Source organism: Cetorhinus maximus, chromosome 2 (assembly GCF_964194155.1).
Source record: "Cetorhinus maximus chromosome 2, sCetMax3.hap1.1, whole genome shotgun sequence".
Taxonomy (NCBI): Eukaryota; Metazoa; Chordata; class Chondrichthyes; order Lamniformes; family Cetorhinidae; genus Cetorhinus; species Cetorhinus maximus.
Window position 1 is genome coordinate 5,489,228 of NC_135880.1, and position 19,081 is coordinate 5,508,308.

Sequence of the window (19,081 nt, forward strand, 5' to 3'; positions counted from 1 at the left end):
GGTTCTTTCATCCTCCACAGGGGTTTTGAGTGTCTGTTGGTTGTATATGCTGGCCAGCTAGCAGTTCCCCATTGTCTTGATAGGATTACAGTTGATTTAAGTCCAGCACTTTGCATTTTAAATTTCTTCCTTTCAATAGTCCTTTTTGAAGTGAACCTTGAACCCCTAGGTGTGAAATTCCAGGAGCAACATGTCAGGGCATATCTGCAGTACAATCCATATAGTAACAATTCCAGACATCAGGGAGCTTGTGGCAGCCATCTTTAGTCAACGTGTTTTCTTGTATTTGAAAAAGAAGGTCCACTTTAAACAGTTTGGTATGTTTTTAGTTAGCTAGTGAAGTTATAGGTAGATATCACTCAATCACAATTTCCCATCGTCATGACAACTGCAAGGTGGATGAGCAGACTGACCATGGCACCATGGTAAAGGATACCATTGAAGTGGGTGGAGCAAAGAGGAATGTGATAGTGATAGGAGATAGTGATAGTTGCCTGCCTGGAGGAGGGGTTAAGGACATTTCCTCGAGGCTGGAGAGGAACTTGGAGTGGGAAGGGAGGGATCCAATTGTCATGGTCCACGTGAGAACCAATGACATAAGTAGAAGTAGGAATGATGTTCTTTTAAGAGAATTTGAGGAATTAGGGTCCAAATTTAAACGCAGAACATCAAAGGTAATAATCCCTGCATTGTTACCTGAGCCACACACTGATTGGCATAGGTTAAACAGATTAGAGAATTAAACTCATGGTTCAAAGAGTGCTATGGGAAATAGGGGTTCTGATTCATGGGACACTGCCATCTGTACTCAGGGAAGAGTGGGCTATTTCAGTGGGATGGTCTCCACTTAAACCAGCTGGGACCAGTGTTCTGGCTAATAGTATAACTAGGTCTGTGTACAGGGCTTTAAACTAACAGAAAAGGGGGAGGGTTCAGGTGAAGGGAGACTTAGAAATCCAATGAGAAAGGTCAAGGTATCAGAACAGTATAGTGGTGTGGGTAAAGACAAGCAGAGTGGGACAGGAAGGGACAGGGTTTAACAAAACATTTACATCAATGAATAAGGTCATTGCAGGGAACAGAAGTGAACAAATTAAATTAAAGGTTCTTTACCCGAATACATGAAGTATCTGCAATGAGGCATGAACATACAAATTAGGAGCAGGAGTCGGCCATTTAGGCCAAGATAGGTGAATTAGTGGTATAAATGGAGATAAATGATATGGCTCTAATTGTCACTATATGGTTACAAGGTGATCAAAGTAGGAAAATAAATACTCCAGGGTACACAATATTTCAGAAAGACAGAATGGCAAAGGAAGGTGGGATAGCCCTTGGCAAGAATTGTCTAGAAGATGAGTTTGTAGAATGTTTTTCTGACAGTTTCTTGGAGCAGTACAGAGTGGAACTGACTAGGAATCTAGTATTGTGTAATGAAGCAGGGTTAGTTAGTAATGTCATAGTAAAAGATCCACTGAGAAATAGTGATCATAGCACCATTTAATTCCATGTTAAGTTTGAAATTGATGTATTCCAATCACAAACAAAAATCTTAAACTTAAACAAAGTCAATTATATATGTATGAGGGGAGAGCTGGCTAAGGTTAATTGGGTAAATAGACTAAAAGATATGGAGGTAAATGAACAATGGAAAATGTTTAAAGAAACAATTCAAAATGTTCAACAAAAATATATTCCATTTGTTGCAAGATTGGCAAGCTACTTTGCACTTGTACAAGTGGACAATGGAAGTAACTTTGTATTTTTGCAGGATGGTTCCTTGTTCCCAGATAGACTGAAAGATTTCAGTAAGCTTCTTGACCTGGTATTGACCTCTAGCCTTGTAACCCCCAGATGGGATAGCATCAGCTCCTGGAGATTTGCTGTTCAATAGGAGTTTGGTTGTGTTCATCATTTCTAACATCAACAGAACAGTTGTTAGCAACCTGTGGAAGCCTGGTATTTGCACCTTCATTGATGGATGAAGGCCAATTGAGGATATGGTTACGTGCTCTGCCAGCCTTTCTAGAATTTGGGTTTCTTCTGTGAGCAGTGTTGACTCGTCAGCATCAAGGATTGGTGATGAACCTGTAAACTGGGGCCCGTAGCTAGATTTTAGACCATTGTAGAATCTCTTTCATTGCAGAGGCTTTGGGCAGAATCTTACCGACATTGTTTTAAAAGGGAGCTGGGACCAGATGCGCATCCCAACTCTGATGCTGTCTGAATCCTGCGGACCAATACAATCTTCCCAGAGGCAGCCAATTAACAGATGCCTCAGGGACACCCATCCAATTAGATTTACAAATTCCACAGGTGGGTGGGCCAATTGGAGCACCCAAAGCTGTGGGTAACAGGCAGCCCATCAGGAGAGGTGGGTACTGCCATTATTGATGTGGAACTGTGAGGGCGCCTTAAGATGAAGGTGTCATTTGACAACTTCAAAGAATGAAGAAAGAATGAATACAGTATGGCTGCAGCTGCCAGGCCATCAATGTGGAGGGACAATCCATTCTCAGGATACCCTTCAGTCGCAGCTGTGGCCCTCTGGCAACCATGACTCCAGGAGGGGAGGGGAGAGGGAACAGGGGTCATGTTTTAATCTGAGCAGTAACAAGATCCTTGAAAGAGCAATGTTTAACAAACATGCCCAACAGCCAGGAGAACCTGTTGACTCCTTCATTAATGAGCTGTACAGAATGGCTGAAGGTTGTGACTACGGTGACCTGAAATCAGAGCTAATCAGGGACAGAACTGCTCTTAGAATGGTGGATGATACACTCTCAGTCATGCTTCAAACTAAGGAAGATTTGACGATTGTCAGGCAATGCGAAATCTGTTTACAGCATAGATCCGTCTTAAGGGGCGAAGGCAAGCCATGGTACAGTGCAACCCCCAATGTCCAGCTAGTAAAACAGCAGAGGAACAAAGACACTCTAAGCCAAGGGAACCAATACCCTAACCAACAATTACAGAGTGGGTGACCATGCCAGTGCTGTGCAGCCAAGTGACCCTACAGGCCTGTTGAATGTCCGGCAGTCTCAGCACAGTGCTTTAATTGCAACCACAAAGGACATTTCATAAAGCTATGCAAAGCTAACACAACCAGACGCACTGTTGATCCCAAGATGATTCACAAGGTTGAAGTACCACACCAAGAGGAAACATAACCACACTCCTTCAGTGATGCCAAAGATCAGGGATTCTCACTGTGGAACATGGACATCTGATAAACTTTAAACTGGACACTGGGGCCAGTGTTACTGTCCTCACTATGGACGAGCTGCAAGTTCGTTCTCCCCGTAAGAAATAGGATAAACCAATGACCATTGATAACACCAGATGGGGAGTTCGAGAAGGAATGGTTCAACTCCAAAGAACAAACAAAGTGAATTAAAATCAACCAACCAAATGCCAGACCAACCACATCTAAAACACTCTCCTATTCTTCAAGGTTTACGCAGTGCAACAGAGTCTACCACTCCTTCGACTGTTGTAAAGGCAAGATGTCAAAGAATTATAATGCCTCCAGACTGCCTGAACCTGTAAACACAGAGATTGAGGTGGAGGAGAAGGGGTAGTAAAAGTAATGTAAATATGTTGGGTAAACAAGGATGCATTGTAAATACATTGGCTGAAGACTTGGGAGCAATGTGATATAAGGGTCTGGCTTAGAAAGGGTTAATGTGGAACTAGATACAGCACCGCCCACAGTGTGATGCAAAAGAACACATGACCTAAGTCGAGATGGCCGTCTTGTACTGGACAGAGACATGTGTAGAGACAAGCATGGAGACAGCTTCGATCTTACACTGTATATATGTATATACAGTAGTTAATAAACACTTACGTTAAACTATACAAAATTAGAAACCTCTTCGTGAGAACTACCAAACTACGCACAACATCTTACAACAGTAAAAACCCAGCTGGTTCACTAATGTCCATTAGGGAAAGAAATCTGCCATCCTTACCTGGCCTGGGCTACATGTGACTCCAGACCCACTGCAATGTGGTTGGCTCTTAATTGCCCTCTGAAATGGCCTAGCAAGCAACTCAGTTCAAGGGCAATTAGGGTTGGGCAGTGATGGCCCACACCCCATGAAAGAATAAAGAATCTCTACTCTCTGTTTTCTGTCCTTTAACCAATCCTCTATCCATGCTAAAATATTACCCCCAACTCCATGAGCCCTTCTCTTGGACAACAATCTTTTGTGTAGCACCTCATTGATGCCTTTTGAAAATCAAACAAGGTCCAAGCTATTAAACCCCAGGATTTCTGTTATCATAACAACTATTTCTTAATTTCTTGAAGGATATACGTGCATTGGAGACAGTACAGTACTAAATTGGTCCCTGGGATGAGAGGCTTGTACTATGATATCAGGCTGAGTAAATGTTTTTTATTCACTTATGGGGTGTGGGCATCGCTGGCTGGGCCAGCATGTATTGCCCATCCCTAATTGCTCCTTGAGGAGGTGGTGGTGAACCGCCTTCTTGAACTGCTGCAGTCCCTGTGGTGTAGGTTTACCCACAGTGCTGTTAGGGAAGGGAGTTCTAGGATTTTGACCAGTGACAGTGAAGGAACAGCGATATTGTTCCAAGTCAGGGTGGTGAGTGGTTTGGAGGGGAACTTCCAGATGGTGGCTTTCCCATGTTTCTGTTGCCCTTGTCCTTCTAGATGGTAGCAGCCGTGGGCTTGGAAGGTGCTGTCAAAGGAGTCTTGGTAAGTTCCTGCAGTGCATCTTTGGTGATGCACTGGGCTTTTATTCACTGGAGTTTAGAAAAATGAAAGGCGATCTCATTGAAACATACAAGATTCTGAAGGGGCTTGATAGGGTGGATGGTGAGAGATTGTTTCCCCTGGTTGGGGAATCTAAACCATGGGGCACAGACTCAGGGTAAGGGGCTGATCATTTAGGACTGCGAAGTGAAGAAATTACTTCATTCATAGGGTTGTGAATCTTTGGAACTCTCTACTCCAGAGAGCTGTGGATGCTCCATCGTTGAATACATTTAAGGACAGGATAGACAGATTTTTGGTCTCTCAGGGAATTAAGGGGTATGGGGAGCTGGTGAGAAAATGGAGTTGAAGCTCGAGATCAGTCATGATCGTATTGAATGGCGAACCGAAGACACCGTGCCATGTGGTCTACTCCTGCTCCTATTTTTTGTGTTCTTGATTTGTCTTGTCTTTAATTTTAATCCTCTATTTTCCCACTAGTTGGTGTTCTAGGATCGCAGATGGTTCCTTTCTCTCGCTGTCTTGCTATCTGGTTTTTTTTCTCTACTGCAGCACCTGCATAATATTTGACTTCCTGTCTTGTTCATTTTTTGTCCTTTTCTGTCTTGCAGTTTCCAACCGTCCTGCCAATAAGATGCCACCTCCACCTAGTCCCATGGCACCCAATCTGCCACCTCGCCCTCTGACCAGCAGACCACCTGATATCATGTAAGTAAAATGGCACAAGAGAGTAAAATTAGACTCCAGTTGGTATTTTGGTTTTCAGCGGTTGACCAATCAACATTAATTACTCTCAGGTGACTATCAGACTGACCTGGAGACTCTGCTCATTGCTGCAGCACCACCCCTTCTGCATTTAGCTGTTTGCAAAAGATATTTCTCCACACCCACTCCCCCATGCACACTCCCTCTTTCTCATACACAGACAAAATCACACCCTTGACACACTCGTTCGATCTCATAAACACGTACTCACGCTCTCCCAGACACACCTCACCCACTCTTGTGCACACTCACAAGCTGGAAATTCTGCAATGAGTAACTCAATCCTGACTCCCCATAGCCCTTTTTTTATTCATTCACGGGATGTGGGCATCGCTGGCTAGGCCAACATTTATTGCCCATCTCTAATTGCCCTTGAAAAACTGAGTGGTTTGCTAAGCCATTTCAGAGGGCATTTAAGAGTCAACCACATTGCTGTGGATCTGGAATCACATGTAGGCAAGGCCAGGCAAAGATTGCAAATTTCCTTCCCTGATTACAGAAGTAGGGAGGCTTCAATTGTACAGGGAATTGGTGAGGCCACATCTGGAGTATTGTGTACAGTACTGGTCTCCTTATTCAAAGAAAGATGTAAATGCATTAGAAGCAGTTCAGAGGAGGTTTACTAGACTAATACCAGGAATGGGCAGGTTGTCCAATTAGGAGAGGCTTAACAGGTTAGGCTTGTATCCACTGGAATTTAGAAGAGTAAGAGGCAACTTAATTGGAACCTTTAAGATTCTGAGGGGTCTTGACGGGTGGACGTGGAGAGGATGTTTCCTCTTGTGGGAGAATCTAGAATTAGGGGTCACTGTTTAAAAATAAGGGGTCGCTCATTTAAGACAGATGAGGAAAAAATTTTTCTCTCAGAGGGTTGTGAGTCTTTGGAACTCTCTTCCTCAAAAGGCGGTGGAAGCAGAGTCTTTGAACATTAAGGCAGAGCTAAATAGATACTTGATTAACAAGGGGGTGAAAGGTTATCGGGGTAGGCAGGAATGTGGGAATGTGGGGTTGATGTTACATTCAAATCAGCCATAATCTTACTGAATGGCAGAGCAGACTCAAGGGGCCGAGTGGCCTACTCCTGCCCCTAATTCGTATGTAAAGGGCATTAGTGAACCAGATGGGTTTTTACGACGATCGATAATAGTTTTATGGTCATCATTAGATTTGTAATTTCAGACTTCTGTTGGATTCAAATTCCACCATCTGCCATAGTGGGATTCAAACCTGGGTCCCCAGAGCTTTACCCTGGGCTGGATTTTCCCCTCGTCAGGCAGGCACGGCGGGCGGGCTCAGGAGTGACCACGAGATGGACCGCCGCCCACGGTTGGGCTCCAACTGCGATTTCATGCTGGCAGGCCAATTAACAGCCAGCCAGACAGCATGAAACGCGTGCTAAGAGCATCAGCGCTGCCGGGGTGGGGGGCGGGAGGAGCGTGAGAGCGCAAGTCTGCGCGTGCACGTGGGAGCACACACTTAAAGCTCCCTGAAGACACAGAGCTGCCTCAGAGAGTCGAACAATTTTAAAATGAAAATTAAACATTTTGCAAGTGATATAAATATGTCCCCACATGTGACTCAGTCACATGAAGAGGGACATGTTAAAAAATTTGTATTTTTTTTTTAGTAACTGTTGGAAACCTCATCCCGCCCATGAATGAGGTTTCGTAAAGAATGCTAAGGACTATTTACCCGCCCGCCAACTGAACGGTTGAGCTGGCAGCAAAAAATACAAATCAATGACTTGCTTGAGGGCCTTAATAGGCCTCTTAATTGTCGGCGGGCATGCTGCTGCCTCTCACGCGCTTCTGCCAACCAAAAGATCGCAAGAGTGCGCAATGACATCGGGAAGCTCACGCACCCCATGAATGAATAAATAAATACACACATACACTCCCATACCGACACAAACACACACATAATCACTCTGTCACACAATCACTCAAGTAAGAACACATTGAGAAAGTATATAATTAGTTGCTATTTTGTTCCCAAGGTTTCTGTACTCAGGGAAGTGTCCAGACAAATTATCGAAGGTAATTTCAGGTCGATGTTCATCTTCAGGTGTAAATCAGTTCTAATTTGATTTGCATTACTTTAGTTATGATCTCCAAAGAGACTGACAACTTTTAAAAAGAAATTCAAACTTCCAGTGAATAGCTTCTACTGTAACAAACAAACACTATTTCAGTAAGCAACTTATACTCTAAAGTACAGAACAGAATTTTTAACATTTAAAATGACCAAAAATCTCCTGCTCTGCAGTTATCCTTTACACTGTCCTTTAACTACACATTCAATTCTCCCAGAACCAGTCCAAACTGATTCTTAGCTCCCAAGGGTTTGCTTACGTTCTTTTTTTCCTTTCCCAGCATGGTAACTTTTCACCCCAGAACTGTTTTTCACTGTGCAGGTTTCCCTGGAGATTCTCCCTATGGCTTAAGCTAGACAAATCTTCAAGCCTCGTTTTAAATCCTTACAAATTTGATCTTTTCAGTCTGAGGTTGAACTCCCTCCCGCATTTCCACACGATGAACCTTAGAGACCTGTTGCCTCCCACTGCTCCCTCTCTCTTTCAGATTCTCGCAGACTGCACTGTCTTTAAAATTCAGAGACATCCATTAGAAAAGCCTTATAATTTGATCATACAAAGGCTTCCTATGCACCTTTGCCATCTCAAATACTATAAGAGCATAAGACATAGGAGCAGAAATTAGGCCATTCGGCCCATCGAGTCTGCTCCGCCATTCAATCATGGCTGATAAGTTTCTCAACCTTATTCACCCGCCTTCTCCCCATAACCTTTGATCCCCTTACCAATCAAGAGCCTATCTATCTCAGTCTTAAATACACTCAATGACCTGGCCTCCACAGCCTTCTGTGGCAATGAATTCCATCGATTCACCACTCTCTGGCTAAAAAGTTTCTCCTCATCTATGTTCTAAAAGGTCTTCCCTTTACTCTGAGGCTGTGCCCTCGGGTCCTAGTCTCTCCTACTAATGGAAACATCTTCCCCACGTCCACTCTATCCAGGCCTTTCAGTATTCTATAAGTTTCAATCAGATCCCCCCTCATCCTTCTAAACTGCATTGAGCATAGACCCAGAGTCCGCAAACATTCCTCATATGTTAAGCCTTTCATTCCTGGGATCATTCTCGTGAACCTCCTCCGGACCCTCTCCAGGGTCAGCACATCCTTCCTGAGATACGGGACCCAAAATTTCTCACAATATTCTAAATGTGGTCTGACCAGAGCCTTATAAAGCCTCAGCAGCACATCCCTGCTTTTATATTCTAGTCCTCTTGAAATAAATGCCATTGCATTTGCCTTCCTAACTACCGACTCAACCTGCAAGTTAACCTTAAGAGAATCCTGGACTAGGACTCCCAAGTCCCTTTGCACTCCAGATTTCTGAATTCTCTCCCCATTTAGAAAATAGTCTATGTCTCTATTCTTCCTACCAAAGTGCATGACCTCACACTTCCCCAAGTTGTTTTCCATCTGCCACTTCTTTGCCCATTCTCCTAACCTGTTTAAATCCTTCTGCCGCCTCCCCGCCTCCTCAATATTACCTGTCCCTCCAGCTATCTTTGTATCATCTGCAAACTTAGCCAGAATGCCCTCAGTTCCTTCATCTAGATCATTAATGTATAAAGTGAAAAGTTGTCGTCCCAACATTGACCTCTGCGGAACTCCACTAGTCACCGGCCACCATCCTGAAAAGGACCCCTTTATCCCCACTCTCTGCCTCCTGCCAGACAGCCAATCTTCTATCCATGCTAGTACCTTGCCTCTAACACCATGGGCTCTTATCTTACTGAGCAGCCTCCTGTGCGGCACCTTGTCAAAGGCCTTCTGGAAGTCCAAGTAGATAACATCCATTGGCTCTCCTTTGTCTAACCTGCTCATTACCTCCTCAAAGAATTCTAACAGATTTGTCAGGTATGACCTCGCCTTGATGAAACCATGCTGACTTTGCCCTATTTTACCATGCACTTCCAAGTTTCTGAAATCTCATCCTTATTAATGGACTCTAAAATCTTACCAATGACCGAGGTCAGGCTAATCGGCCTGTGATTTCCCGTCTTTTGCCTCACTCGCTTCTTAAACAGGGGGATTACATTGGCGATTTTCCAGTCCTCTGGGATCCTCCCTGACTTCAGTGATTCCTGAAAGATCACCACTAACACCTCCACTATCTCTTCAGCTATCTCCTTCAGTACTCTGGGGTGTAATCCATCTGGTCCACCTTCAGATCTTTCAGTTTTCCTAGCACTTTCTCCTTGGTAATGGCCACCATACTCACCTCTACCCCCCAACTCTCTTGAACTTTGGGGGTGTTACTCGTGTCTTCCACCGTGAAGACTGACGCAAAGTACCTATTCAGTTCCTCCGCCATTTCTTTGTTCCCCACTACTACTTCTCCAGCGTAATTTTCCAGTGGCCCAATGTCCACTTTTGCCTTTCTCTTACCCTTTATATATCTAAAAAAAACTCTTGCAATCTTCTTTTATATTACTGGCTAGTTTACCCTCCTATTTAAACTTCTCCCTCCTTATTTCTTTTTTAGTTGTCCTCTATTGGTCTTTGTAGGCTTCCCAATCCCCTGGTTTCCCACTGCTCCCACACAGATTCCTCATCATCTGACCCTACATCGTTTCTTGCTATTGATTTAATTCCATTTCTTACTAAAAAAGCAACCCCACCCCCTCTGCCAAACTGCCTATCTTTTCGATAGGATGTATATCCTTGGATATTTAGCTCCCAGTCCTGATCCCCTTGCAGCCATGTCTCCGTGATGCCCACCACATCATACCTGCCAATTTCAATCTGCGCCACAAGCTCATTTACCTTATTTTGTATACTGCGTGCATTCAGATACAACACCTTCAGTCCTGTATTTCCCGTCCCCTTTCTCATTGTCATCCCTTTATCTGATGTGCTTGAAGTTAGATTCCTAGCCCTTTCCAAACACACTGTCCTATTTTGTGTTCTGGAGACTTTAATAGTCTCTCCTAGGCTCTCCTTTCTTTTCAGTTTTTTCATAATTTTCCCTGAAGTTGAATCCACCCCCCCACACGCTAACCTGCTGCTTTGTTTCCCATTAGTCATACTTCTTGGAGTTTTACCCTTCCCTCCCACCCACTTTCTAGTTTAAAGTCCTGTTGACCACCCTATTTACCCTTTTTGCCAGAACATTGGTCCCAGATCAGTTCAGGTGGAGACCGTCCCAACGGTACAGATCTCTCCTGTTCCAATACTGATGCCAGTGCCCCACGAAATGGAACCCCTCTTTCCCGCACCACTCCTTTAGCCACGTGTTTACTTCCCTTATTCTCGCGTCCCTATGCCAATTTGCACATGGCTCGGATAGTAATCCAGAGATTATAACCCTTGAGGACCTGTTCTTTAATTTAGTTCCCAGTTCCTGATAATCCCCAAACAGGTCCTCTTTCCTAGTCTTACCTATGTTATTTGTCCCGACGTGGACCACAACAACTTTTCCCTATCTTACTGCGGAGCTGAGGAAGAGCGAATAGTTGATGGGTTTGTTTGAATACAATAACTTTATCAGTTTCTAGTGGGTTAGATGTAAGTACATGGGAGATGTCATTGTTTTCTAATTAGAAGCTAAATGGCAGCAGGGGGACAGATTCATAAATCAATGAAAGTAGCAACACTCCCGCTGAATCCTCACTCAGGTAAATGCAGCAACGTGTAAATGGTGAGAAAATATTTAGTGATATAAGTGTTACAGAATCAATTTCATGAATATGTCTAACCAACATTAGTAACCCCAGCACTGACAGAGTTCAATCAACACAACCAATAAATACTGAAAACTCACCTCTTCACAGATGCTGCCTTGCCTGCTGAATGTTAACAGAATCCTCTGGGCTTATTTCACTATCTTTTCACATTCGTAAACAGTCTCCGAAGAGACTACCAAAAATTGCTAATAGTGACTTTGTTGTAAGTCACCAAAGCGGGGTATTGGGAAAAGTTTTCAATAAGCAATAATCTCCATAGCAACATGAATCACTTTTTTTTATTCACTCATGAGGTGTGGGTGTCGCTGGCTGGGCCAACATTTATTGCCCATCCCTAATTGCCCTTGAGAAGGCTGTGGTGAGCGGCCTTCTTGAACCACTGCAGTCCATGTGGTGTAGGTACACCCGCAGTGCTGTTAGGGAGGGAGCTCCAGGATTTTGACCCAGCGACAGTGAAGGAACAGCGATATATTTCAAAGTCAGGATGGTGAGTGGCTTGAAGGGGAACTTCCAGGTGGTGGTGTTCCCATGTGTCTGCTGCCCTTGTCCTTCTAAATGGTAGTGAGTTTGGAAGGTGCTGTCTAAGAAGGCTTTGTGAATTCCTGCAGTGTATCTTGTAGATGGTACACACTGCTGCTACTGTGTGTCAGTGTTGGAGGGAGTGAATGTTTGTGGATGTGGTGCCAATCAAGTGGGGCTGCTTTGTCCTGGATGGTGTCAAGCTTCTTGAATGTTGTGGGAGCTGCACTCATCCAGGCAAGTGGGGAGTATTCCATCACATTCCTGACTTGTACCTTGTAGGTGGTGGACAGGCTTTGGGCAGTCAGGAGGTGAGTTACTCATCACAATTCCTAGCCTCTAATTTGTTCTTGCAGCCATAGCGGAGGATTTTTCCCTCGTCAGGCAGTCTTGGCGGGGGCGGGTGTGGTGGTTGGCTCGGGGCTGGACTACGATTTCACATGGTGGGCCAATTAAGGACCACCCAGTGTGAAACATGCGTGGCAGCACTCAGCGCTGCCTGAGTGGACGGGGGAGGAGGACAAGACCACAAGTTCATGCATGTGTACAAGGGCGCGCTGGAAAAGCTCCCTGAGTCAAATGCTTCCTTGATGTCAAGGGCAGTCACTCTCACCTCACCTCGGGAGTTCAGCTCTTTTGTCCATGTTTGAACCAAGGCTGTAATGAGGTCAGAAGCTGAGTGACCCTGGCGGACTCCAAACTGGGCATCAGTGAGCAGGTTATTGCCAAGCAAGTGCCGCTTGATAGCACTGTTGATGACCCCTTCCATCACTTTACTGATGATCGAAAGTAGACTGATAGTGCAGTAATTGGCCAGGTTAGATTTGTCCTGCTTTTTGTGTCGGGGCATACATGGGCAATTTTCCACAAAGCTGGGTAGATGCCAGTGTTGTAGCTGTACTGGAACAGCTTGGCTAGGGGTGCGGCAAGTTCTGGAGCACAAGTCTTCAGTACTATTGTCGGAATATTGTCAAGTCCCATAGCCTTTACAACTATCCAGTGCCTTCAGCTGTTTCTTGATATCAAGTGGAGTAAATAGAATTGGCCGAAAACTGGCATCTGTGATGCTCGGGACCTCCAGAGGAAGCCGAGATGGATCATCCACTTGGCACTTCTGGCTGAACATTGTTGCAAATCTTTTGCTGGGCTCCCCCATCATTGAGGATGGGAATATTTGTGGAGCCTCCCTCTCCAGCGAGTTGCTTAATTGTCCACCACTATTCACGACTGGATGTGGCAGGACTGCAGAGCTTAGATCTGATCCATTGGTTGTGGAATCACTATCACTTGCTGCCTATGCTGTTTGGCATGCAAGTAGTCCTCTGTTGTAGCTTCACTAGGTTGATACCTCATTTTTAGGTATGCCTGGTGCTGCTCCTGGCATGCCCTCCTGCACTCTTCATTGAACCAAGGTTGATCCCCTACCTTGGTGGTAATGATGGAGTGGGGAATAGGCCGGGCCATGAGTTCACAGATTGTGGTTGAGTACAATTCTGTTGCTGCTGATGGCCCACAGTGCCTCATGGTTGCCCAATCTTGAGTTGCCAGATCTGTTCGAAAACTATCCTGTTTGACACGGTGATAGTGGGGGGCTTGACAGGGTAGATGCTGAGAAGCTGTTTCCCCTTCTGGGAGAGTCTAGGACCAGAGGGCATAATCTCAGAGTAAGGGGGCGCCCATTTAAGACAGAGATGAGGAGGAATTTCTTCTCTCAGAGGGTAGTGAATATGTGGAATTCTTTACTGCAGAGGGCTGTAGAGGATGGGTTATTAAGTATATTCAAGGCTGAGATAGACAGATTTTTAATGAGTAAGGGAATCAAGAGTTATGGGGAAAAGGCAGGAAATAGGAATTGAGGATTATCAGATCAGCCATGATCTCATTGAATGGTGGAGCAGACTCGATGGGGCAAATGGCCTACTTCTGCTCCTACACGGTCACAACACGATGGAGGGTATCCTCAATGTGAAGATGGGACTTCATCTCTATAAATACTGTGCGGTGGTCACTCCTACCGATACTTTAGTCGACAGATGCATCTGCAGCAGGCAGGTTGGTGAGGATGACGTCAAGTATGTTTTCCTCTTTTCAAGTATGTTATCCTTTCAGCTCGGCCAGTTCAGTCAGTAATGGTGCTACTGAGCCACTCTTGGTGATGGACATTGAAGTCCCCCATGCAGAATACATTGTGTGTCCTTGCCACCCTCAGTGCTTCCTCCAAGTGGTGTTCAACATGGAGGAGCACTGATTCATCAGCTGAGGGAGGGTAGGGGTGTGCAGTGCATGAGGTTTCCTTTCCCATGTATGACCTGTTGCCATGAGACTTGAACTGTTGGTGAAAGGGTAAGTCAGGTCAAGCATAGGGCAGGATATGAAAGAAGGTCACCTGAGGTTATTATGGCACACCACACAAATTAATCAAACAGTCTGATTTGTAGTGTCCTGTAGTTTTTTAACCTAATGATCTGTGAGCTCCAAAACAATTCAACTGAAGCAGTGATGGTTGGTCATTTCATTAAGCCAGCAGCAGCAAATTACAAGAGGAAATTAATGAGTGTCTGGAGAATGTAGCAGAGAGATATTCACAAACATTTCATGGTGTAACCAAGGCCTCCCTATGAATTTTACAAATGATTGTTTGTGGAATTTTGTAAGTTCCTAGGCCCATTGGACTCTTCAGTCATTTAGTTCTCAGTGATCTTCCCTTTCAACCAATCCAGGATTTGGGGAAGCTCCAGAGGGATGGAGAGAAATTCTGCCCTAGTGAGACTCTGTCCCCACCAAAAGGAGAATTCCAGCAACTCAGTCACTGAAGAGCTGTGGACAATTTTGACATTCTCCAGCTCAGAAACAAAGCTGTACAGTCAGGTCTTTGCGCTCATTGTTTCCATACACCCAATATATAAGCCACTGCCTGAGTCGTGATCACAATGTACCCAATGAATTGCAACTTGCGCCGATTACAGCTTTCCCAGGTCAGTCAAGGAACACTCTGCATCAAGGGGTCAGCCAGTCAAAAACCATTTTCTATGACTGGTAGGAAATGGCTTTGAAAACACTTAAATACTTGACGACAGTTATTTCAGGTTTTGCCAAGTAACCAGCAAGTCCTGCCAAACACCTGCTCAGAGGCAACCAGGGATGGGCAATAAATGCCAGACTTGCCAGCACTGCCCATATCCCAAGATGGCCAGCCTTCCATCTCTCACCCTCAATAAATTTGACTTCATTCAAAATTTTGCTGCTTGTGTCTGAACACATGACAAGTCCTGTTCATCCGCCGCCCCTGTACTTGCTGAACTATATTGGCTCCTGGTCCAATAATACCTCGGTTTTAAGATTCTCTTCCTCATGTTCAAGTCCCTTCATGGCCTTACACTTCCTTAAGTCTTAAATCGGCCCTATATCTCTCTTCCAATATCTGTGCACCCACATCTCTGGTCTTTTGAGCATTCCTGATTTTAATCGCTCCTCCATTGGTGGTGGTGCCTTCAGCTTTCTAGGCTCTGCCTCTGCCCTCTCTAACTATCTCTCCTTCTTTAAGATACTCCTTAAAACCTATTTCCTGTCATATTATGTGGCTCGTTGCCAAATTTAGTCTGATTACACTCCTGTAAAGCGCCTTTGGGGGTTTTACTGTGTTAAAAGTACTGTTTGAATGCAAGTTGTTGTGGATGTTGTTGAGATTTCTTTTTAATTTGGTAAAGCTCCTCCTACCAAAACTGTGTTTGTTTTTTAATGGATTTTAGAAACCAAATTCCCCGGTTCAACCTCCTTCCCTTCAGATTCTCAAATAAGATCATGTGTAGTAGATTGGAAAAATGGCTAGAGATTGACATTGCCAAGTCTCTGCCCAATTTATCCATTGCATGGATTTATGGGGTAGGAAAGCAAGGACTAGAGTACCTACTTAAACACGGGGGAGCTTCACAAAATATCAGTCTGGGGCTGGGCAATACCCTACGTACCATTTCCTGACTTTACAGAGTGTAGGCCCATATGAACCAGGGTAAATAGTTAGCAGTAAGTAAATAAATTTGTTTAGAAGACACGTTAACCACTACTGATGGAATTTTTAATTTTTTAAATTCATTTATAGGATGTGGGCATCGCTGGCTAGGCCAGCATTTATTGCCCAATCCTAAGTGCCCATGAGAAGGTGGTGGTGAGCTGCCTTCTTGAACCAGACCATAAAAGCATAAGGTGTAGGAGCAGAAGTAGCCCATTCGGCCCATCAAGTCTGCTCCGCCATTCACTGAGATCATGGCTGATTCCACTTTTCTGCCTTTTCCCCATAACCCTTGATTCCCTTATTGATTAAAAATCTGTCTATCTCAGCCTTTAATATACTCAGGAGCCCAGCCTCTACAGCCCTCTGCGGTAAAGAATTCCACAGATTCACTACCCTCTGAGAGAAGAAATTCCTCCTCATCTCTGTCTTAAATGGGCAACCCCTTACTCTGAGATTATGCCCCCTGGTCCTAGAGTTTCCCACAAGGGGAAACAACATCTCAGCATCTACACTGTCAAGACCCAAAAAATCTTATATGTTTCAATAAGGTCATCTCTCATTTTTCCAAACTCCAATGAGCACAGGCCCAACCTACTCAACCACTCCTCAAAAGAAAATCCCTCCATACCTGGGGTAAACCTAGTGAACCTTCTCTGGACTGTCTCCAATGCCAGTATGTCTTTCCTTAGATAAGGGGACCAAAACTGTTCACAGGTGCGGTCTAACTAGTGCCTTGTATAGTTTCAGCCAAACTTCCCTATTTTTATACTCCATTCCCTTTGAAATAAAGGCCAACATTCCATTTGCCTTCCCAATTACCTGCTGAACTTGTATGCTAGCTTTTTGTGATTCATGCACAAGGACCCCCAAATCCTTCTGTGCTGCAACTTTCTGCAGTCTTTCTCCATTTAAATAATATTCAGTTCTTCTTTTCTTCCTGCCAAAGTGCATGACCTCGCATTTTCCCACATTATATTCCATCTGCCAAGTTTTTGCCCACTCATTTAACCTGTCTATATCTGTCTGTAAACTCTTTGTGTCATCCTCACCACTTGCCGTCCCACCTATTTTTGTGTCATCCGCAAACAGTACATTAATTTCCCTCACCCAAGTCATTATTATATATTGTAAATAATTGTGGCCTCAGCACTGATCCCTGTGGCACTCCAGTAGTTACATGTCGCCATCCTGAAAATGCCCCCTCATCCGTCTTCTATTAGTTAACCAATCTTCTATCCATGTTAATATACTACCCCCAACACCACGGGCTCTTATCTTATTAAGTAGCCTTATGTGCGGTACCTTATCGTACACTTTTTGGAAATCCAAATATATTACATCTACTGGTTCCCCATTACCTATCCTGTTTGTTACCTCCTCAAAGAATTCTAATAAATTTGTCAGTCATGATTTCCCCTTCATGAAGCCAAGCTGAGTCTGCTTTAATTTATTATGTATTTCTAATTGCTCTGCTATTACATCCTTTATAATAGACTCTAACATTTTCCCAATGACAGGTGTTAAACTAACTGGCCTATAGTTACCTGTTTTTTGTCTCCCTCCCTTTTTGGATAAGGGTGTTAAATTTGCAGTTTTCCAATCCTCTGGGACTTTTCCAGAATCTAAGGATTCTTAGAAGATTACTACCACTGCATCCACTATCTCTGTAGCTACTTCCTTTAATATCCTAGGATGTAAATCATCAGGTCCAGGGGACTTATCGGCCTTTAGCTCCATTAGTTTCCCTAGTACCTTTTCTCTAGTGATATTTATTGTATTTATTTCCCCCCCCCCACCCCCCCCCCACCACCTTTGCCCCTTGATTATTTAGTATTTTTGGAATGCTATTAGTGTCTTATGCCGTGAAGACTGATGCAAAGTATTTATTCAACTCCTCTGCCATTCCTGGTTCCCCAGTATTATTTGCCCAGCCTCATTCTCTAAGCGGCCTTTGTTCACTTTGGCGCCTCTCTTCCTTTTTACATATTTAAAGAAGCCCTTACTGTCTGTTTTCATATTATTTGCTAGTTTGCCCTCATAGTTTACTTTCTCCTCTTTTTTATTTTTTGGTCAGCTTTTGTCGGATTTTAAAACTTTCCCAATCCTCTGGCTTACCACTAATCTTTGCCACACCGTGGGCTGAATTTTACCCCCATCGGGGGAGAAGTTGAAGGGCAGGTGCGCACAGGCACGCTTCCAATTGACGCCCCCAACTGGAGGCGCTGCGCCATTTTACGTGGGTGGGCCAATTAAGGCCCTCCCAGCATGATGTCCGCACAGAAGTGCTATGTGCTCCTTGTGTGGGTGGGGGGGCAAATCCCAAAATCAAGAGTGCGCTCTTTCATGCACACAAAAGAGCTCACTCATCTCCCTGAGGCTGAGTGCAGCCTTAGGGAGATCGGCTCAAAATGTACAAAACCTAAAAATAGAAAGTAAAAATTTCCCTAACATGTCCCCTCATGTGACAATCTCACATGAGTTGGGACATATCCATAATTGTCACAAAAATTTTATTAAAATTTTTAAAAACCTACATGAAACCTCATCCTGCCCGTGGATGAGGTTTCATGCTTTTTCTAGTTCGTGCCAGGGTGCCTGGCCTGCCCGCCAACCTTAAGGCTGGACGGGCAGGTCCTTTAATTACATAATTGACTCTGTCAATGGCCTCAATTGGCCATTGACAGGTCGGCAGGCACGCAGCTGATTTCGCTGCGCCCCCGCCTTCCTGAAAATTTAAATGGGGCGCAGTGACATTGGGGATTCCCCCTGACATCACCGTGCGTCATTTTACGCGTCGGCGAGTGGGCCCTGCCCCCACTCGCCAATGCGTAAAATCCTGCGCTGTATGTTTTTTCTTTCAATTTGATACTATCCTTAACTCCCTTGGTTAACCATTGTTGGTTTCTCCCCTTCCTAGAACCCTTCTTCCTCACTGAGTATATCTTTGTTGTGAGTCATGGACTATTTTCTTAAACATCTGCCATTGTTCATCAACTGTCTTTTCTGCTAAACCCCTTTCCTAGTCCACTCCAGCCAACTCTGCCCTCATTCCTTTGTGATTACCCTTATTTAAGTTTAGCACAGTTGTTTCCAACCCAAATTTCTCACTCTCAAACTGAATGCTAAATTCTACCATGTTATGTTCACTGTTTCCTCGAGGATTTTTTACTCTGAGATCATTTATTCAACCTGCCTTACCACCATTACCAGATCCAAAATAGTCTGATCCCTGGCTGGATCCAAAACACATTGTTCTAGGAAACTGTCCCA

The 19,081-nt window shown here is 44.3% G+C and overlaps 1 protein-coding gene and 1 pseudogene across 4 annotated transcripts in view; one reads left to right on the plus strand and one right to left on the minus strand.

Moving 5' to 3' along the window:
- The window catches only part of LOC144691892 (FYN-binding protein 1-like), a 241,180-nt gene that overhangs the window by 134,790 nt on the left and 87,309 nt on the right, over nucleotides 1-19,081 (plus strand). For all 4 annotated transcript variants that reach the window (XM_078560469.1, XM_078560482.1, XM_078560490.1 and 1 more), the window contains one exon: nucleotides 5,356-5,452. In XM_078560469.1, coding sequence (XP_078416595.1) covers nucleotides 5,356-5,452 — 97 coding nt within the window. The remainder of the gene's footprint in view (nucleotides 1-5,355; nucleotides 5,453-19,081) is intronic.
- LOC144671830 (U4 spliceosomal RNA) lies at nucleotides 11,441-11,548 on the minus strand (annotated as a pseudogene).